We start from the raw sequence: 23,102 nt of genomic DNA on the forward strand, positions 1-23,102 counted from the left end.
ATACCAGCAATATAATTTACTTTCCCGTAAATAGAAGGGATCAGTGGAGGCGAAAACTTATCCACTGATCCCTCTGACATGTTTCTATCAGACACCTGCAACACCTTTCTGATTTTTAAATCTTAAGAGCTAAAGAGATTATTAAAAATATAATATTTAAAATTATAATAATTATTACTTGTAATCATGAGCACATATTATTAAGGTGCTCCAATCATGAAGAAAAAAGATGAGCTGGTCCTATAGTATGCATGAGAGATAAGAAGAAATGCATACAAAATTTTATCTCGGAAACCTGAAGGAAAGAAACTGCTCTGTTAACATAGGCATACATAGAAAGATAACATTAAGTGGGATTTCAAAGAAATAGGGTTACAGGTTGTGGATCTAGTGGTGAGCTCTTGTGAGCATGGAAATGAACCTTCAGTCTCCATAACAGGAGGGGAACTGCTTCACTGAGTCAATACCTTCTTTAAAATCACTGTTCCCCATAGAGTTAGCAAGGTAATTAATGAAATTTATAGAGACTGAGCCAAATAATACAGCTGTGAAATTTACTGAACTACAAGTGTTCAAATATCACAACAAATCTATAAAAGCCACGTACGTCAGAATAAGTTGAAGCTGATACGATGAATTTCTAGTGTCCACTTTTGTGGCACATGTTTACATGAATTATGCATTGTAATTAACAACAGTCTTACATTTAAAAGTAAAATTACATTACAATGACATCTCAGCTGATGATATACAATGAGCAATTCAATTAATTAAATACCTGTGATAGTTACCAAGAAGTAGATTTGAACCTGCGCCTCCCAAATGTGACACTGATATAAATTTGGGCAGTTTTCTTAATAAATTAAAAGACTTCTAAAAAACACTAATGAAATATTTACTTATTACGATTAAGACATTTGTAACTAAAGGTAACAGAAATGTACTCAAATTTCAGGCTCTCTGTTCTATGTGTTGTCTACAGACCACCTTCAAGGTAACTGAAACAACATTCAGTTTAGAGGACTGAACATAACTGTGGTAAGTACCGAGAGAACTGTGCTAATGAGAACATGCTTCCAGAATCTCATTTCATAACCATCTCTAACACAGCAAATGAATGATAATTACAGGTGAAATCAGCTTTGGTCAAGTATTTAATTCATAGATGGATACACTATACTTCCAATTATCTATGCCAATGATGCAGAAAAGATATGCAAATAACTCAAAAACATGGATAATTCAAGTTACTGGTGTGGTTGGGAGACTACAATGATGGTAAGTAAAAAGAAAAAGTAAAGCTATCCCTGTAACAGGCCGTGAAGGCCCATAGTGTTGTGAGACGTTGAGAGTCCCACAGTATTTAGACAATTTTCTCAAAGATGGTTGTAAATTTGTCAGCCTTACGCGCCAGCCACAATTTACTCCCCAGGAAAATTATTTAATTAATTCTTGGTACTCCTTTCTATTAGAGGCTGAGTTGACCCCAGGGCCATAGTTCGGCCGGAAAGATTAGGTCAACTGAAAAAATCCAATGACCACATCGGGACTTGAACCCGTGACCTTCCGGCTTAGCATAGCCCATCAACCAACTACACTACTGTGCGCCCCCTATGATAATGCTTGAATATAATAATTCAGAATGTATGCATAGAGTTAAATTTTTTCCAATAACTCAGAAACCGCAAGATTTACAGCAAAAGTGTAGTGGACAAACATGTATGTTTCAAAACATTTTCTGCTCTAACAGATATGGGTATTAGAAGAGTTACGAGTACATCCGAGATACATGTGGGAACAAATGTAGGTCTTCTGTAAAGAAAACTGACAGTCTAACAATTCTAAATAAAATTATCTGGTATGAAAGTTAAGGAAAATCTTTAAAGTTTTTCTCGAGTTATTTCAAATGTCAGACAGTCGCATGGATAGAGTGAAATATACCCTCTGCAGGGTAACAAACACAATAAAAACAGAACAGACATAAATGGCAAATTAGATAATCCACACATGGATAATCGGGTGTATAATGTGCAACAAGCCAGAAGGTTGCGGGTTCAATTCCCAATGAGGTCATTGGATTTTTAAAACGATCTAATCCTTCCAGTTGAACTATGGCCCTGGGGTTGATGCAGCCTCTAAAAGAAATGAGTACTAGGAATCTTCCTGGGAGTAGAGGGCATCCAGACTGTAAGGCTCATAACTTATGCCATCTGTGAGCCGACTGTCTAGAAAATGTGGAAGCCTTGACGTCTCACAACCCTGTGGGCGTCCTCAGCCTGTTACAGATAGCTTTACCTTTTGTACTGCATATGAAATAATTGGATGGATAAACCAATAAAACCAAATTTATTCTCAGCTTTGTGTCTGAAAAATATCACTTGATTTAATACCAGAAATGGAGAAGTGTATTTCAGTCTGCAGGAAACATACTCTCCAAATTCATTCCTAACAGTTTTGCCTGCCTTATCATTCCATACTTACATTTCCTATTATTACTGCCAAAGCTAATAAATAAGCAGTACACACACTAAACTGTAGAAAGTCATAAATGCAACTGCTGAGAAGGTCAATAAACAGTTTGGTTGTTACTGTGAAAAGATGAAAATGTACTTCCTGTCATATTTAATTGAAATGACATACATTAAATTTGTTTTGAACAAAATAAAATATTTCCTTTAAGTTCAGTTTTGGGATGAAAAATACTGATATAAATGTCTTATAATCTTGGCAGGCATACAGTATCTTTATTCTTTCATTCTTTACGTCTATGAAACAACAAAGGCATTCGAATGGCCAAAAACAAATTACAGCATCCAATTAAGACGATGTTTTCTTGTGACAGGTACTGACAGTTTCGGAAGCATTCTACATAGTTTTTAAATTGTTCACTTGCCTAACTGGCATGACTCCACATACCTAGAGTGGGATTCCCATTCTAAAGCTTCCAATCTATCTATAGGAAGTTCAGCTGAGACACAACCCATACATAATGCATTCTGAGCAGGTCTTGGACTTTTAAACATCTGGGACATCAGTTTAATTAACAGTTTTAAGTAACTTCTTCTCTGGGCTGCGCCATAGCTCAAGCGGTTAGTCGCCGGCTTCCCACTGCAGTGGCCCATGTTCGATCCCGGGTCTGGTCAAGTGGGATTTGTAGTGGACAAAGTGGCACTGGGGCAGCTTTTCTCTGAGTACTTCGGTTTCCCCTGCCAATCTTCATCCCACCAATTGCTCCACAATCACCTTCACCTATCATCTGGGGCTGGTACAACAGGCCAGAAGTGGCCGCAGAACAAGGGACTTAGTCCCACCCCACTAGCAATAAAAGAAACTTCTTCTCTGCAATACTGATCACAAGAGTCAGTTTGATTATAAGGTTTTGGAAGGAGGCTAATATTAATCAATTTGTTATTTCATCCCTGTGCTCTCTGACATAACATGATAAAAATAAAACCTGGCTTAAGGTCAACATAAAGAGTGCATTGTCTACTGTCATTGCCCCTTCTTGCATAACTCTCCAACTTCCATGTGGGATTGAAAACTTACTTTCATTTAGGAATGCAAAAGTCCATTCCAGCAATAATAAATGGATCTAATTCTGAGTAAGTTTAATTCAATCCTCATCATTACATTATTTTTCAATCTATTATTCCTTCTTTTCAAGGACATTTCTTTCAAAGTTTCTCAACAAAATATTGTAGGTATATAAAATTTAAGATTTGCACTGATCATCACTGCTTTGTCTTAAATCATTTTCTATTTCTATTATTCTTGTTCTACTAAAATAATGGTTAAACTAATTGTTCCATACATAAGAGAAATATGCCAGAATGTATTACATTATTGTATTTATTATTTGATATTACATTATTATTTATTACATTCCACTTTTGTCTCTGTCTTCAGGCTAGCACAGCAGTGACAAGGAAGGTGATTATAATGGGAAACTGAGAAGGATATAAACAGAAGTGACTATGACACTTTCAAGGTACTGTCATAGATTCAAGCATAATGACTAGCTTCTGGGTTGAGAGAATCAAATTTTTAACCTACTGAATTTGAAACTTGAGCACTAGCCATTCATCTGCGACATTCAACCCATAACTTTATAACAATTTATTCTGAAAACAAAGAAATGACATTGAAAATAAGCTGAAGTTTAATATCTACTTTACTGAACTAAGGCCAAGGTATCAAGTGTAAGGCAATGCTTATTTGCTGAAACTGCTATTTGTTGCACAGGGCCATGGTTTACTGGGAGAGACATCAGATTATATTTAAACACAATGCCAAGCCACTAAGGAAGGCCACTCTGCTCTCTACATCTCTGTTTGACAGGTTATCCTCCTCATCTTGCCTGCATCACTAAATTAGCTCTACACAAGTTTGTTTATAATGAACTGAAGACAGCAAAGTCTCTGCAGATCCCATCAGAGCTAAAATTAGACATGCAAAGCTTGCAAATACCAGGTCAATCTAAGATTTTTGATCTTCATAGCAATGAAAACTGAAACTGTAGTCCCAATTTTATAGCAGTTTACTCAAAGGCGTTGTCAGCAACTCAAGACTATATAGTGCTGAACGGTAAGATGACTGATGAATGAAAAAGACTGGAAAGGATTTGGAAGAAAGCAGACATGGAATAATTTGAGACGCTATTCCCACAGCGACTTGGAAGAACTGAAGGAAACCATGAAAAGCTAAGCCAGGATAGCTAGTGTCCCAGGTGAGATAAGAACTGGTCACTTCCAAATACAAGTAAGAAACATTACTGCTTGAGTCTAACTGTAGTCTTCTCAGTCATGAGACCATATAGTCCTGCAGATGGGAATATCTGTCCTGAAGATAAAGGCTCTGGCTTCCTCAAAACTTTGGTAACCACCTATGAGACTACATGGTGTCATGACTCAGAAGATCACAATCCAAGCTAATCCACAAATTCTTAACATGGCACTTGATGGTGGTGGTGAGAAACTTCATGCTTCAGCTGTTTTAATCTTGGGAAAAGAATCCATGATACAAATTGGATAGGAGTCAGGATGGCTCCTAGAGGTGGTCTGGATGTGAAAAAAATCTATGCCTCTGTTTGGAATAGAAACTTGGTAGTCCCACCTGTGCCGGTCACGGTAGCCGAGCGGTCTAAGGCATGCACTGTCTTCGCTCGCTCGGAAGCTGGGATCGTGGGTTCAAATCCCACCCAGGGCATGGATGTTTGTGTGCGTTTTTCTGTGTTTGTGTACAGGTAGAGGCCTTGCAGCAAGCTAATCACCTGCCCAAGGAGTCCTACCGTATGTCTAAGATCTAGTAAAACCGAAGTGAAACGGAGAGTTTCATGGAGGTAGGACTAGGCCTAAATGTGGGCTGTAGTTCCGATGAAAAGAAAAGAAAATCCCACCTGTAGTGAGCCACTATACTGACTGACCTATCTCCACTCATATGCTGGTGACAGAAAATAAAAAGTATGAAGTGATCTGTCAGACATTGGCAAGTTATTCATACCAAATTTCACTAAACCCATCAGCTGGTTAAAAGTATCTACACAGGACGATGCACACACACAGGCATGATACCAACAAACGTATATTTCCTTATGAAATAAGGAAAGGAGATTACAAATTTATCACTTTTATTGCAAAAACTTTCTAACAAGTCTTAAAATGTAAGAAAAGTGCAAGAAATATGCCAGAGTGTACTTGCAGTAGCTTGGCATGCAAATGAAGTGTTCTAGCCTTACAACTGTGTAGCGGCCCACTGGGCATCCTGCCACAAACAGATTGCTTATTCTTATGCTGGCTGTTCGTTCATCTCAGTACAGCTTCCATGTGGCTATTATTACTAGACAGCTAAAGCATGCTTCAAATACGCCAATGAGATGCTGACTGCTGGTGTCACTTGCACGTTGCTTATCAATGAGTTAGCAGGGCTGCGTATTGGTTTTACAAACTGTAGATCAGGCCAGAAGTAAACCGACTGAGAAAAACTGTACTTGCTAGATGACTGGGTATATCAACAGCAGTCTTCTTCTGAGTCTGGAGACCTATGTTCTGTTCCACCTCAAACTATTTAACTACGTTTACTGCAAGAGTACAGTATGTGCCAAAATTTGCAGTACTGAAACTCGCGCATGTGTGTTTGTCGACAGGGCATAGCTCCAGCTGCACATGTTCACAGTAGTGAAAAGGAAGTTGTGTTGTGCAGCTGTTGTTGGAAATGGGTCTCTCGACAGAGGAAAAAGTATTCATAGTTGAGTATTATTTCCGCTCATACGGAAGTGGTCGCCAGAAAACTCGCTTCCTTGGTTTTGAGCGGCCAAATGTTATCATCCAGAAACCGCTACATAGTACATGTGTGACGATATGGTGTGCCATCTCAGCACATGGTATATTAGGCCCCTACTTCACTGAGGATGAGGAAGGCAATGCTCTTAACGTCACCCAAGAATGCTACAGGGACATGGTGATCAGACCATTTCTTCAGGATTTGAGGAAGTTCTGTCATGCAAGGGGCCTTCACATACACAGACAGTGGTATCAACAGGACAGCTTTTCATTTCAGTACTGTATATTTTGGAGCATACTGTACTTCTCACACAGAATCTTTTGATTATTTACAATCTCTTAAAGAAACTAACTTCCTCACTCTGTAACTAAGGAAAAGAGAAGATGCCCCAAACTTAAAGATTAAGGATGTGCCAATGTACTGCCTTGTCGGGGACATTATACACCTTGGAGGGGGGAGTGATTGACAAATACTGAGCAATGGTGGAATGAAGACTTGTAAGGGAAAACCGGAGAAATACAGAAGAAACTGCGTCAGTATCACTTTGTCCTCCGGGTATCCCATATGCAGCCACCCACCAAGGCTAGACCAACAGTACTTAGTAAATTGTTCAGACCAAGAAATGCAGACTACTCACCTTGGCTTCAAGTCGGTCATTATCGTGCTTGAGATGTGTTCTTTCCTGCTCCAACTTCTCCACCTTGGCCCTCAGTTGTTCCAGTTCTTCCTGTAGACAATGTCACTGTTTATTATCAACGTTTTCATACAGAATAAACTGCATTTTAAAAGGCTTGCAGCATATGGAATTATTATGTCCCCAAATTAACAAAACTTCAATATGACAACTGAGGTTTTCACAGCACTAAAAACATAGACTGTGCTCTACTGGATTTTGATGCCACATAGGCTTGCAGGTAGTCACCAATGCTCTGGAGGAACCTGCTGTCTCCTTCTTTCACCAAAACAAGAGAGATGACAAGATCCTCTGACATGTTTGTAACCATCTAAAAGATAATATGGTGTCCTAATCCAGATGACTACAATCTAAAATATTGGTCATTCTGTACATGTTGGAACATAACCCCTGGAAGCTTTCTTTTCTGAGTATACTACTGGGCCAAAGAACCATATTTAAGACAGATGCCATGATTCTGACTTGAAAACAGCTGTTGCAGGGGTGTTAGAAAAATACAAGTCTAGACTGTTATGACTATGCCAGCCTATTCAGGCATTTGTTCACTGAAAAACAAAACTATCAGTACTAACATCACAGACAATCTATACCTGTTCAAAATATTTACTTTCTTGGCTATGACAATTTTAATAAAGAGTGCTCCAGCTTAAAAATTCACTAACAGATACTCATGTGCACCTTCATTCTTTATTCATTTACATGCAAATTTTAAACTTGTTACTAAGCAACTAATGTTACTCACTGTTTTGATTTTTAGCTCTTCCTCTGTGCGATGCACATTGAGAAGTGGAGTAACCCTCACGAGAAGTCTCCACCACGGCCAGTCACGTACTGACATAAACTTGCGTACATTCCTCTGGATACAGCGTACAGCCAAATCCTGAATCTGTGGAAGACAAGAAAATAAGAACGTGTGAATATTTTTCTGCAACACTTTAAAATCGCTGACTTGTACATATTTTTAGTATTGTCTGAACACCTGAAACAGGGAGAAGATGGACACGTGCCTGATATTTGGAAAACAAGAAATGTACAGACTGATGGTGAATTTCAATTCTCAGGATATGGGAGGCCATTACATGATTAGCCACTTGTAACAAACATTCAGGTGGCCTTGTATAATGTCCTTAAAGACTTGGGTTGCAGTTACCTTGAGTTTATTAAGCTTCCGTCGAGCAAGATAACCACGGCACCTTGCCTGTAGTCGGACGACATTATCTGTGAGCCTCTCATCTCGCTGAGCTTCCAGTTGAGCCAGTACACCAGAACGGAAGAATATCTGCAACGTAACAGGAAGTGATGTAGAAACTGTTTAGAAATAATAAGAAACAAATGAAGGTGTCTGAGGATGAAGAGGAGTACATCTGCACCTAAGAAAAATGAAGTAACACAGAAATAAAGAAAATTACACAATGATGAGCTTAATAATTTGTACTCATCACCTACTAATGTTCACGTGATTAGATCATCAAGGATGGAGTAGGACATGTAGCACACATCAGGAAAACAACAAAAACATTAAATATTAAAATGCACCTTAGATAAAACTTGGTGTATGTGAACTGGACTGAGTTAGTTTGGAAGAGGGCCAGAAAAAAATATCCTGTTAGTTGGTCGGTCAGTCAGAAATGAGAAACAACACTTGAGAAGTTCTTGTGCACAAAGGGAAGTCTTAAAATCTTATGTATGAAATTACAAACTACATATTCTCATCTCATCTAATATATATAAATATGCCATTTTCCTGTTTCATTTTCTATCATGGACCTAACAGAGAACCTTCAAAGGATATTAAGAAATTTATTCTGTACTCTGACCAATACTGTTAAAATAGTGAGCAAGGACTGCAGAATTTCTTAATTTGTGTGATATTTCTTTCTTACAATTTTAGATACTAAGAAGGCAACCAAATCTAAAACAAGAATGGATACTTCTAATAATTCATATTCAAAGCTAGAATTGTGGTGAATTCTTTACTGATAAATCTGTATAGTAAATAACAAATCAGTATTCAGAGTAAATGAATGCAAACAAAAGGTCTTCAAACTACTTACAATACCAAATTATTACTATTTATAAGTAGTGAGCTTCTTTGTTATCACAAAATTATCATAAAAGAGAATATTCAGATAAGTGCATTAGATTAACAGTAAGGCCAGAGACAAGAAATCCTTCACCAATCCCTGCCCAAACCAATTTCACTATATGCTTTAGTGATATTCTAAATAAATTTAGGATGCTTAAACTGTAGACTGGCATGTTTGGATGTGGCGATGAGAAGAAAAATTCCCTCCAGAAATCAAACCCTAGCTGCACAGCCTATACTAATCATGCAAATTTTGAGGTTCTCGTGTTAGTAACTATGAATATTGCTATCTCCTGGGATGTGATGTGAGGTAGTTTGATATGTCATTATCATCATTTTTGAGAAAGGTGTTACTTCCAGCTTCAGGGCAGACAAGTAAACAAAGTGTCTTCAATATTCCTACTGGTTTCCTCATAGTCCCAATCACCCTCTCCCTATAACTGTACCATTTTTTCCACTCTTGGCTTCTTCTTTCATATTGTAGATGGGGACAGAAGATTTCTCCGAAACATCTGTTAATGATCTACCAGACTTCATTATGACACATCCCAGAAGACATCTTTGTGGCCAGTCACTTTACCAACTGAGCTAACCTGGCTCACACTTATTATGAAAGTTCAATGAGAAGATGAAGAAAGATAAAGTCTGCAGTACAGTTACATTAAGAGTCTGCAATGAGGGCTAATTACATAAATCATACCTCCAGCTCTGTTCTGTACCGACAGCTGGATACCTGCCGACCAGTACTGGCACGTACAACACCTATTCCTCCAGTCTCCACATTTCCTAACCCCAACACTGCACCAGTACCGAGGCACTGTACTGAGTCACCCTCACAAACACTTTGCTCTAACACCACTTGATTGTTATTTAACTCTTTTTCTGACTTTGATGATGTTCGGTACATCTTTTCCTTGAAACTTACAACTTTAGGCCATTCACGTTCCTTCACTGCTTTGCTACACAAGTTAACTTCACTGTTCGTTCTACAAACTACAGACTGTGACTCTTCTCCATTGCCATTTTCTACAGCATCCTTCAAGTGCAACAGACTGCATGGTGCAGACTTCAATCTCCCTAATTCAATTTTTTGAAAGACCTCATGATTTTTATCCTTCATTGTTTTAAAACTGTTGCTGTGATTTGAGGTGAGCCTATTCTCCACTCCACCTTTCTTCACACTGAACAGATTGGCATAATTACACTCACTGCTCCTGGTCACAGAACTCATGGTGTCACATTCCTTTTCCAAAGCCTCATACTTCTTGAATAGCTCTTCCCAACTCTGCTTCAGGCTTCTAGTGATCTTCTTCTTCTGTTCCCTTTCTTTCTGAATCTCTTTTCTCCTCTCTTCTGCAGCAATTCCGTCCTCATACAAACTCACAAGGCAGTCTACGCTGCGTAGACCAGTTGGAGTTTGACATAGTTTTGGTATCCTGCTTGGTTTATCATTGCTGAAAGTTGGTGGTGAGGACTGAAGGCTCTTCAACTTAATCTTTGGATGAAGGCATAATCGATTTATGGGCAAAGCGGCCTTTCCATTGACACTCAGGGATACAGGTTCTGCCTTTGAGGGGGGTTCTTTTGAATTTATTATCTTCCCCTCCTTATTAAAGAACTTCCTTCTAAGAGAGACAGGTAAAGGAGGAACTGGTGGGGGAATATCATTACAGCTCTCTAACTCTGAAGAAATGCTAACTGTAACCTTTACTCCTGCTGCAGGCTGATTTTGGATATGTTTCTGTTTAATTTCTCGCCATACAAGACTTTTGCCATTGAAATCCTTCATCCTTGATGGTAACAAGGGAGAATTCAAGCTTACATCTTTCTGGCTACTGGCACAATTAACTACAATGACAGTGGAAGAGAGGGGTTCATTCTCTGGAACAGGTTTGTCTATGGGGAGTTCAGCATTAGTGTTAGTATGAATGTTTTCTTGGCTTCCAGCAGAACTGACTGCAATTATAGTTGATAAATTGTTGTTGGAACTATTTACACTTCCACTGAAGGTTGATACACTGGGAAGAAAAAGTGGTTTGTCAACTTGTTTTCTTTCACCTGCATGAGCTGAACAGTTAGATCCTGAAATGACTGGCAACTTTTCCACAATGTCTTGTTCTTTACTGGAAGACCCATTTTTTAAGAGTTGTTCAAGGAAGACAGGATTAAGAGATGTTTCTGGCTGTACGCCATTATTATTATTATTATTCTTATTTACTGTCCAATAAGACGAACCGTTCTGACCTTTCCCATGTGTTGCTGCCTGTGGCTGACAAGAGAGTTCAGTTCTGTTGATCTTCATTGCCACAGCCACGACACGTGGTGCATGTTCACTCCTATCTGAGGAATCATCACTGCTGCTGTTACCACTGTTTGATCCCTTTTTAGGCAAATTACCATCATTACCTTTCCCCTTCACTGTGCCATTCACTTCACCATTCAGAGTTCTTTCATTTTCTGCTTTGTTCCTCCATGTTGGAAGAGATTTCAATGCTGATGAAACATGCTGGCCATCGTTGATGAAGAATTCCCGTACACTGTTAACACTAGTTTCTTTTTCCCATTCTGGAGAAGGCATGATGACTTGATGGCACGTGCTGGTAATACTGTACAGAAGCAATATCAGTGCCAGCACTAAGAATACGATTGTTAGTAACAGAATCCAAAATAAGGTCGATGTTAGTTGCAAATGCTGTAGCATAAGCATGTGGTTATCACCAATCAATATTCTGCTGGTAATCCATAAAATGACTCTTTATCTTAAATCATCATTCCGGATGCACATTGATTTCAGTGCTTCCATTTTCAAACATCAAAAATAGAGTGTCTGAACGTACTTCTATAAATACTGCATCACACATGATTAATAGTTCCTGGACTTCCTTCTTCAACAACACTCAAAAAACGTCCCCAAAACATTAACACTCATGTCAACTACATGATATGCGACATCATATATTCAGAACTGATAGAGCTCTTACTCACAATGAACATATTATAGAAAGATAACAAAAATAAGTATGATTTTTGCTAAAATCTGAAGATATGTCTTCATGATGATGCTTTTAATTACAAAATGCAGACTGAACAGCAACAGGACTAAAATTCACATTTAAAAATATTGCTTGCAACGTTTCACTGGTATTATGTACAGATAAAGACCAATGCACTCACATAGCATTTTGCTAATAGTGCCAGGTAACTTTGCTAAAATTAATTTTCATATTTTTGAGAAACTTTCACTTATTTTTCACTGACAAAAATAACTCATATTATGCTGTTTATTTTTTGTTTCATCCAGTGTATGGTCTTCTTCGGCATATGTGCTTTCCCATGTGAAGTTCAAGACAGTTTACTTCAGCTGCTGGCTCTCAGATTTGTAGTTTGGTTATACTTGTATATTTGTTTGTGAAAACATTTCCCCAAAGTGCCGGGGGGATATAAATCATTTAGGTCGGCTAGAGTGCAATATGGTTTCAAAGAAAATTTCAAGTTTTCATTCTTCCACAGCTTCTTATTAAAAGTGCATCAACATTTTCAACCATTTTCAAATAATCATACTGTAATTCCTGAATGCAAGAAATTCTTTCCACAAATTTAAAGACACCAAGAAACTGCACAATTCCTTGAGGTTGTAATTTATAAAATATTCAGACATTATCTGCTACGGTATAACTTTGGAATTTAATGGAAAGTTAAGAAAATAATAAATATGAAAATATGGTTTTTGAAAACATTCAACTATCTTCCACTGTATGCTTAAAAGTTCCATAAGACACTCCTTTTAAAACTTTTTCAATTAAAAAAAGCTGCAGATAACAGTTTGAATGCCAAGAATAAAAAGTCCTCAATTGTGCAAGGCATTGATGGTATAAAATCATCAGTCCACATATAGTGAAGCCATCTTCAGTAGTAACACAAATATTTATTCTCAGCAGGCAAAATACCAAATATCACAAACAAATTTTCAGGAATGTCAATTTTGGTTTTGTTCTTCATGCAACACAACACAAATACACTAATATTTCACCACTTGTTTTGAACACAGGATCTCAGACTTCAGTGCCATCAGCAGAAACCACTACATGCTGCTGTGTGACAGCAAGTAGGCAGCATAATAAGAGAACCACCTGGCCAACTGGAGAGCTCACAGTAAACTAACTGCCTTCCTCCACCGCAGTATTCTGCCCTCAGGGAGAACTCCTCCTCACTGGGCTGGAATGGACATGGCAAGCAAGGATGTCCATCACTGCACACCACAATCAACTGTGCCACTTAGCAAACACCTTTATGAAAGCTACATAAGCATATATGAATTCCACAGCTTTTCATTTCTTGGCAATGAAAGTAAGCCATTTAAGTAAATGCTGAAGGTCAATACAGTTCATTTAATTTCAGTTATTCTGTACAATTATGTTTCATTTCTCACAGCTTCACAGCACGTTATAAATATGGATTCTTCACAAACCAAGTGATTAGGTGATTTATATCTATTCCATTGTCTGCAAATCATAAAAATACTTTCATTAAGATCTTTATTTGCAAATAGAAATTTTGAGTTTCAGTAAACCAAACAACTGACTCAGTGTTTTATATCTACTATTTCATTGGTTGTGAGGCATTAAATATTTCTGAAATAATTATTATAATTAAATGGAAAGCTGCATAATTTATCTTCAAATGGTAAATAAACCAGTTAACAGAAAGCCATTTTGCCAAGCAGATATGTAATTTGTATTAACAAGGTACCGAGTTTGATACTCAGCTGGGGCACTGCCTACATCACTGTCATCATCTTTGTCCTCCTCATCTTCAGTGTAATATTAATTCTACTGAGATATTGCAAAATACGATTCTTCAATTACTGCAGGAATCTTACCAGACTTCATTTTTCTTCAGGTCGATATGTTTGGAATCTTGTCAGAGCTCAACCAATTAAGGCGATTTTCTTTATTTTTTTGTGTTCTTCTATAAAATCTGTTATTTCTGAAATTTGTGTTCCCATAACTTCTTCATTTCATTCAAAGCCCAAAAAGAGGTATCCCTCAGACCATCCTACATTAACTACAACTGTTCACAGATATTCTCAGTCCCTCCACATTAATCTATGGCAGTTCTCGACATATCTCGTTTCTCTACAACCATTCATAATCATCCTCTCGTCACATCTGGCATCGAATTACCTCTTATCTTGATAAGCATTTTTAAATACCAATAACTGATAAACCAACAGATCTTTTTCATTAAGGAAATTAATCTGTAATTTGTTATTAGACTAATAATAATCAAGCTTGAAACTTTAATCAAATTAAAGTTAATTTAAGATGTTTTAAATTAGAATAAACACAGACTACCACACTAAGTTCTTCATGCAAAACATACTTTGGGGTTATAAATTTAGAACACCATAAACACAACAAGCACAATAATTGCAACAACAATGGACTGAAGGCTGAGACTGCAGATTCCTTTCAAATGTCATAACTATCTATCACACTACATGGCGCCCACACATTCTGGAAGAGGGTGATCATCATAATCAAAGCACTCTCCAACTTTTCATACTTTGGGCATCCCCTGAATAATTTGGCTTATTTCCAGCAGAGTCTCTAACCTCAGAAGAAAAATTATATTAAAGTTTAGATTAATCGTGAGTTCTATCACGCAGTACAGATAGACGAGGAACTGGGTATACACAAAAACTTTCAGCACTATGCTTTGCCATGTTCTGGTCAACACTTCAACAAAAACGCCAAATTTCAGATAAATAAAACCATAGTTTTTATATTACTATTCATCAAAACACCACTTAGCTGAAGCATAAGCACTGATGCTTAGTTGTTGCTGCCACTTTTAAAGTGACTAGCTTTTAACAAGTTTTACTAAATTGTTGCACACAAGACTGCAGAACTAATTATCACTAAGTGAAAAGTGCAACAGGATGCTACAATATAATATTATTAAGATTACTGTATCCTGAGATGCGACGCCATATAGTTTGGTAGAAGAGTAAGCTGGGAATGCTGGGAAGTTCTTGAGTAGCTGCACAACTGACGGCTTCTCAAGAACAGCTCAGCTCCATGAGTGAGTGAGATGAGTTGAGTCCCTCAAGTTAACCGGCACCGTGATGTAAAGGCGTATGGGGAAATGGAGGTATAGCTCCAAACATTTTATCCTTGGTACTGGTTGGAGGTGAGTGGTGACCTTCATGTCAATTCACCCCGAAGGAACAAACCCCCATACCCACTGGACAGGCGATCGAGTGAGCTCAGAGCCGATCTGAACGCTGTAAGGAACAGGAAAATTTCTTATCCCTGTCATAAATCGAACCTTGATTCCTCGGACGTCCAGCCCGCAGCTTAGTCACAATACTAACAGAGCTATCGTAGCAACCATATCCTGGCCAAATAACGGGGCCTTTGTCAGATTTGGGGTTCTCACGGCGGTTACTATGAGGAGTACATACGCCTGGGACGTGACTCCGTGTAGTCCAGTAGCAGTCTACCGAGGTCTTGGAGGACCGTACGGCCTCCATCATCAGTGTCGAAGAAACGTCGGTGGATTTCTTCCGGATTATTAGGCGTTACATCCGAATGTACTTCTGTTTGTGGAGGTGGGAGCAGATCGTGATGGGAATGTCATACACCAGTAAGCAGCGTGGAACAAAACCGTACCGTCCGCTGGAGATGTGCAAGGAATAGTTAATCACACAGGAAGGGTACGCCTTATTTAAGTCTGCTAAAGTCCAAACCTCCTGTTTACGGCGTGGCCATTAGGCATTGTTACGATAGTATGCTCTGGTATTTAGAATATGTATGTTAGTGGTTCAAAGTTCTTCTGCATTCCATGTAGGGGCTGTATAAGCATTCAGTTTCCGACATAACTGTTCCTTACATGATAGTAGCCAGTAACACGGAACACTGTTATAAGGTCAGGAACGAGGAAAAGTGTGGACCTGCTCCGGCTCTCTCTCGCTCCTGGCCCAAAGTATCACAAAATAATATACACACAAAACTCTTTCTACACATGTTGTCACTATTACACGTCTAGGCCACTAAACGACCATCATCTGGCGAGAATACGCACACAAACATACGCAGAATCTACAGAACTGTAAATGAGCTTAATTTTTAGGCGTTATTACGACTAATTACTGTTTCAAGTTAGGTCGGTCTTGAACACTATAAAACAGATTTTTTTTTGGTATCCCTGTAACAGGCCGTGGAGTCTAAGGTTATGAGATGTTGAGGTTCCCACATTTTCTAGACAATCGGCTCATAGATGGCGGTAAGGCTGTCAGCCCTACGCGCCGACCACCCTTTACCCCCAAGAATATTCCATGAATATTCCTGGTACTCATTTCTGTTAGAGGCTGAGTCGATCCCAGGGCCATACTGCGGCTAGAAGGGTTAGTCAATTGGAAAAAATCCCAAAACCGAATATGTAAAAGAATTATTAAAACACATTCATTCATTCATTCATCACTAATCTGTCAGACGACAGGTTCACAGTCTCTTCCAAAACAGTTCCTCCACTTAATACGATCTTTTGTTTTTGGAAAGAGGCTATCCAGGAAAAGTGATAATGTGGTAGTTTTTCCATTTGCTTTCCACATCGCAGTACAACAGCCGTTCAAACCACTCTGGTCACGCCTGTTGCTATACGAACTTGAACCATCTCTAGCATCATTTGCTCTGTGCTTCAAGTCGCTGCTGATGACGCTGCTTCTCTTCGTCTGATGCCTACCCTTTGACCTGTCCAGCAAGGGAGGCCCTGCCAGTAGCTACGCTACCGCTGGTATAGCTCTCAGGGTCCTTGGCATACTCAAACCCCCTCACCACGATAAGGTGGACACACCAACGAGGGGGTAAAACACATATAAACAGATATTAACACGGGAAGCAGGTTCTCCTGAGCTGTAACGCCGTGTATTTCGGAGACAACCCGACATTTAGAGGGAAAACATTAGGCAGCAAGCTGAGAATTCCGCCTGCTTCTACTGGTATCTTGCTTGGCTTGTAGTTGGCCCTGATGATGGGAGTGATATAGTCCTCTGAAACGTTCGTTTCCCTTCGAAATACAAAGCGCCAAGCGCAGGTTTCCGCCTCCGTCTGCTCGTTTCCTGCTTGGCTTACTCTTTAGCCCTGAAGATGGAAGCGATATGTTTCTCCAGTACGTTGGGTTCTCATCAAAATACACGGCGTTACAACCCGGAAACTGTACTCTCAGTCACCGCGGTGGGAACGTCAAATCCAACATGCATTAAAATGATAACTGTGTGTGTGTGTATATATCATCAGAGCCTGGAAAAAACCTACAGTCGCACGTACGTAAGTCGCTGAACCAGATTTTTAATTGTAAAAACACGCCAGTTATATAATTAAAACAGTTACACGTTAAACCTTAATTCTCTTTTTGTGCAGTTTTTCATTAATTCCGATTTAATTCAGACAGCTCTGCACTTCACTATTCTACGCTTAAATGGGTTCCTTGTAATTTCTGTGCCCTTGTTTTCCCATGCACATTTTTTCAAGTGATAATTCAACCCAGTAATGTCAGGTTTTTTTTTGTAGCCTCGGAACAGATTTGCCGGGCACTTCCCGGTCTTGTCAATGTGTGGGGGAGATATGAAGTTATTTTCTGGGGGTCCTATTGTACAGGCTGCGATGTATCCATTTCGTATGCAGAGCTTAACAAATTTGTGAGTATACACAACCAGGATGAGACACATAAAAATAGCATCGTACACCAAAAGAAACCAGAGAACAAGGAGGTAGGGCCCATGCGTCCTAGCACTGGTGAAGATTAGTGGCCAGCTTCAAGACCCAGCTGCTTTACCTCCAAGGAAAGAGTCCCAGTACCCATTATACACGTATAAATTGTTCTAAAAACTTATCGAGTCTGCGGACTCCTTAGCAACACGCTGCACTCCCATTGGGCCCTCAGTAACACAATGCACACTAATGAGCCTCTCATTCCTCCACATTTAAATTATCTGCATATCAACTTAAAACAGACTCAAAATAAGTTACCCCATATAAAATGTTTTAATTCTCGTATCACGTTTATAAAACGTTTAGTACCCATTATAATATATTTATAACCTCAATCGTTTAAAGACAAAAATGACTGTCACCAGTTAGTAATTACCACAAACGCCTGAACGCAATTTTGGATCCAAAATATTTGTAACATCATTATTACAGATAAAGGTACTTTGTAAAATATTAACAAGATTCAATATAATACAGTTACTTCTAACTTAAACGGGGAGACAAAAATAATTTCGTAGCCCCCCCCCCCCATGGGCAGGCCTCGCGGACCCCTACCTGTCCGGGGACCATATTTTGAGAACCACTGCATTAGCTGAAGGACTTGGTGGCCTCGCAGCAGATCTAGGTGTGAGAAAAATGCCTGCCCCCTACCGAGATTGTTACTATACACAGTATACGCATTGCTGAAGCTTCTTACGAACAGGATTTCAACGTTCAGTTATGCCACGTATTCAATGTAAAGTCTTCTGGGTGCTAAACTACAGGAGGTAAAAGAAACAAAATGTTTCGGAGACTGGATTCTGTTTACGTCTTAGGTAAAACCTACTCACTTGGGCCCAGTCGAGAGAGCTAATCCCTATCTCCGGATATCTGTGCCAGAACCAAGATGGGGTATACAAGCCAAGCACAGCATAAACCATCTGCGAGAGCTAAGAAAATATTAAATTGCACCATAGAACTCTCAAGACAGAAATCATCACCGGAGAGATGAAATACTCCTTATGAAATAAAAAGAAGAAAAACTTTTTTTTTTACTTATGCTGTGATAACGGGAGTCCAGATGGGAGAGATGTGATCGGATGACAGATGACTGATCGGATGACCCATCAGAGACATGAGGACGGATTTCTTATGTATTTCCTGTATGTGGTGTTCGGTTCAACCTGCAAGACTTGCTTAATTCCGACATATTTTATGGCCTTCTTCGTAAGCATGATGGGCTAATTTTGATTTTTCAAACAAACCCTGTATCAGGTTATATTTGTGCTCCTTAATGCGTTCTCCATCGATTGGGACCAACTGAGTTGGTTTTACCTGACGAAGGAGACAGAATCGTTTCCGAAACGTTGTTTTGAAATATAAACAGGAGGGTGTTTTTAGACAAAGACAGGACGATGGATAATGTCCAAAAACATAATATTTGTACTAAAGTACCATCGTCATAAACTTTTAGACCCTAACGATGGGGGGGGGGGAAAGAAGCAGTCCCAACAATTCTGAGCATCATTCATATTACGGTCGTCTGGGTTGACATCGGGTGTAGTCCGTTATGTGGGTAACAACGTTTCGTAGAAACATGCTACCTCCTTTTTCAGGGTTGAAACCTGCAGATTGAAGCAGCATGTTCTGCCGTCATATTGGTGCCACTTACCAGGCTACAATATGGTGTCATAATCCTGAAAAATACTAATTTTCACAGGAGTGAGAATCGCATGCACTTATTCCACGTACTACGTATTACAGTGGGAGCCAGGATAGCTCAATCCGAATAGCGACTGGCTACGGGCTGGACAACGGAGGGGTCGGATTTCGAGTCCCGGTAGGGTCAATAATTTTCTCTTCTCCACGTCGTCCAGACCGGCTCTGGGGCACACACAGCCTCATATCCAATGGGTGCCGGGGGCTCTTTCTCCGCGGGTAAAGAGGCCGGGGCGTGAAGCTGACCATTCATCTCCAACTAGTGTCGAGGTCAAGAAAATATGGATGTATACATCCACTCCCCCATACGCCGTCATGGCGTAGTGCTTAATTAGTTAAGCACAGGGACAGCTTTACGCATTATAATTACAGCCAAATATTCCAATAGAATCATTATTTATTCTCACGTTATTTACTGATGTCAATTCAACTACAGAAGTTACACAGGAATGAATGAGATAATCAGGAATGGTTAGGATGTGGTGTCTGCCTAAAAATGAACAGATTCCTTTAATAGATCACTGAAGGTCGCAGTGCGAGGGCCGGATTTTGTGGCCCAGCCCTTACACACATACACATACAAACAACAGATCCCTTTATATTACTTGAGATTTTGACCAACCCTGAAATGCCCACCGAAATAAAATCTGGGCCGTAGAGTTCGAAAATATTTACTGCATGAAGTCACATGTATTACAAGGATAATGCTAACAATCTACAGGCGACATTCAATGAACTGTGAAGTTTATTTACTTAAAACCATGACATCATGCTATACACGGATAGACGCTTCGCAGATTACTTAACAACATTACATCAACTGCAGCGATTATTTAGCTTGGAATGGTGTGAATTATTAAGGTCAGCGAACTTTAATTCTTTGTGGAGGGAGCCGTCGTGGTATATTCGAAGTAGTTATCAAGTTACCAGGGTAAGACTAGGTAAAACCAAGAAAGATCCAGGCCAGTTGGTGTCGCGGCCTAGATTTGAACCGGGTACCTCCCGAATACAAGTGAGAAGCGTTACCGCTTCAGCCAACCTGCTAAGCCTGAACAAAAATGAAGAATTTAAATTTTAAAGTAACAATGATAGGATAATATGCATTGTACAGCCCGACATGGAAATGCAGGAAGCCCTCTCGAGATCTCTCCTGGGATATAACCCCGTGGAATCTAGTTAAGTCAGCCGGTGTTTCGGAAGATTAAATCGTCTTCATCTTCAGGGTTCAGGAGTAATCCTGCTGCCTGCTTCACTTGGTTTACTCTTGAACTTCAAAAACAGAGGCGATATGTTCCATCGAAATGTCGGCTGATTTTACACCAGACTAAACGGCGTCATATACCAGACGACAAGACTCTTCGTAACCACTGCTGTGAGAATTTCAAATCGTACACAGAAAGGAAACTTATTGACGGCCCAACACCCACATCCTCGGCCCACGGTTATGTTAATTTCACTGGCCTACAGCGAACAAACCCAGAAACATGCATCCAGTGACAGCTGAATGACTCTGTGTGCCAGATGTAACAGAACAGTCGTACAAAAAAACAGGCTACATGGAAATATAAAGAAACCAAAGCAGATTAACACATGTAGAGATAAGTATTGTTAAACAAACATAAGAAACATGAAACACTCCTGAGGCACAAGAACTCAAGTTTTCGGAGCAAGTGACTACATTTAACCGGAAAGGAATGTCCACGTTATAGCCTTCTTAGTTATGCTACCGTGTAGATGGATGCCAGTATTCTCGAGAAGCACAATGTCTCCATCTTTTACGCTAAAGACGAAGGCGTATGCTCCTCCGAAGCTAAGGTATCCACCTGCCAGAATGCATGGCGTCATTACGCACAAGATCACAATATGAATCTTCACAAACATGAACATTTAAAATCTCACACAGAGAAGATGTCCAAATTATGTGACAAACGGAGGTGTCTGGAACCGATTGTGAGGTCTGATTTTGAGGTACTCATAGCTGTGGTTAAGATAGAGCTCTCTCTTTCGGGTTATAACGCAATGCAGTCCGTTGAAAGTCAATCGGTGTTTCGTAGGAACACGTCGCCTGCTACATCTTCAGGGTCGAAGAATTAGCCAAGCACGAAGCCAGCGTGAAGCTGGCAGCAAGCAGAGCAGACATGTTATTCGAAACTTCGGTTCACTCTAAATGTACCCCAGGGCGCTACGAGTATATCCAAGACAGAATTCTATACTGAGCCAGTGCAATGAAATCTGTAATACTGAAAAACATCTTAATATTGTTCTTCAACCTCCGACTCAGGAGGAGTCGGGACGACTCAGTAGGTACCTCACCGCCATCTGTGAGCCGTTTGTTTGGAAAATGTGGAAGCCTCGACCTCTCACCACCCTATGGGCCTCCATGGCCAGTTACAGGGATAGCTTTACTTTTTTACCCTTTTCGGCACTTAAAAGTGGGGTTCCATTAGTCTCACTGTATTTTTCTTAATTATTTTAGATACCATGAAAACGATGCTGCAAATATACAGCGAAAAAGTGGTTTTAGGGACTGACTGCTCTCTCTGTTTAAAGAAATCTGTAATTAAGGTTTGTAGCTCACTGGTGCAAGCATAAAATGCGACAGAAGTAAGATTTCTTACAGAAGACATCCGTCTACTTCTATTTTACTGCCGAGATTAACATACTACATATTCACTCAATCATGGAGCTGAGCCCTTCTAGAGAAGCCACCAACTGTGCAGCTACTCAAGAACTTCCCAGCATTTTATGGAACCCGAAGGTCCACAAGAGCCTTCCAGCGGTCCCTATCCTGACCCAGATCAATCCAATGCATACCATCCCATTCTATCTCTCTGAGATCCATTTTAATATTGTCCACCCACCTACGCCTTTGTCTTCCCAGTGGTCTCTTTCCTTCTGGCTTTCCCACCAATATCCTACATACACTACATACCTTCATCACAATCCCTTTTCGACAATATATGACACAACTCCAGCTAGGACTGCGGAAAATGCAAATAAGTGGACTGTCCTGCATTTTATGTAAATTAAGCAACACCCACCGATTAGAACAGACGCCTAACCTGGGCAGTGGAAATAAACGTATAGTACTATCAACGCTACTAATGTTCTTAAGTGCTCTTTAATGTTCTCCAGTTCAATCAGATAGTAATTCTAATAACATATAAAAGAGAGAGGCAGCAAAAAGAAAGGAATGCAACAAGAATACCATTATCTGATATATGGCGCCGTGTAGTCTGGTACAATTTTACCAAAGCTTTGGAAGAACGCACTATCTCCATGTTCGACCTTCGTGATGAAAGTTCATGTTCTTCTGAAACGTCGATAAACTACCAGATTAACTTCTTTATTAAGACCGTCACAACACAACTACATATATATATCGGCAAGAAAGGCCGAACCTTGGATACATATGAAAGATTTCACATGTAAGAAATTAGCAAACAAAATTTGCAACTGAATGATAATTTTACCGAAAGCAGAGCCAAACCAGGCACTGACCTTGATATAGTTGTGTTGTGACGGTCTTAATAAAGAAGTTACTATGATACAAGCCGGAATGTCACTGGTC

The 23,102-nt window shown here is 39.6% G+C and overlaps 1 protein-coding gene across 4 annotated transcripts in view; it reads right to left on the reverse strand.

The window, feature by feature from the left end:
- LOC111862186 (unconventional myosin-XVIIIa) overlaps window positions 1-23,102 on the reverse strand; it is a 271,542-nt gene that overhangs the window by 22,310 nt on the left and 226,130 nt on the right. For all 4 annotated transcript variants that reach the window (XM_023847375.2, XM_023847374.2, XM_023847378.2 and 1 more), the window contains 3 exons: window positions 8,124-8,252; window positions 7,716-7,859; window positions 6,917-7,006 (listed from right to left, as the gene is read on the reverse strand). In XM_023847375.2, coding sequence (XP_023703143.1) covers window positions 6,917-7,006; window positions 7,716-7,859; window positions 8,124-8,252 — 363 coding nt within the window. The remainder of the gene's footprint in view (window positions 1-6,916; window positions 7,007-7,715; window positions 7,860-8,123; window positions 8,253-23,102) is intronic.

This window comes from Cryptotermes secundus, unplaced genomic scaffold (assembly GCF_002891405.2).
Source record: "Cryptotermes secundus unplaced genomic scaffold, Csec_1.0 scaffold1229, whole genome shotgun sequence".
Taxonomy (NCBI): domain Eukaryota; kingdom Metazoa; phylum Arthropoda; class Insecta; order Blattodea; family Kalotermitidae; genus Cryptotermes; species Cryptotermes secundus.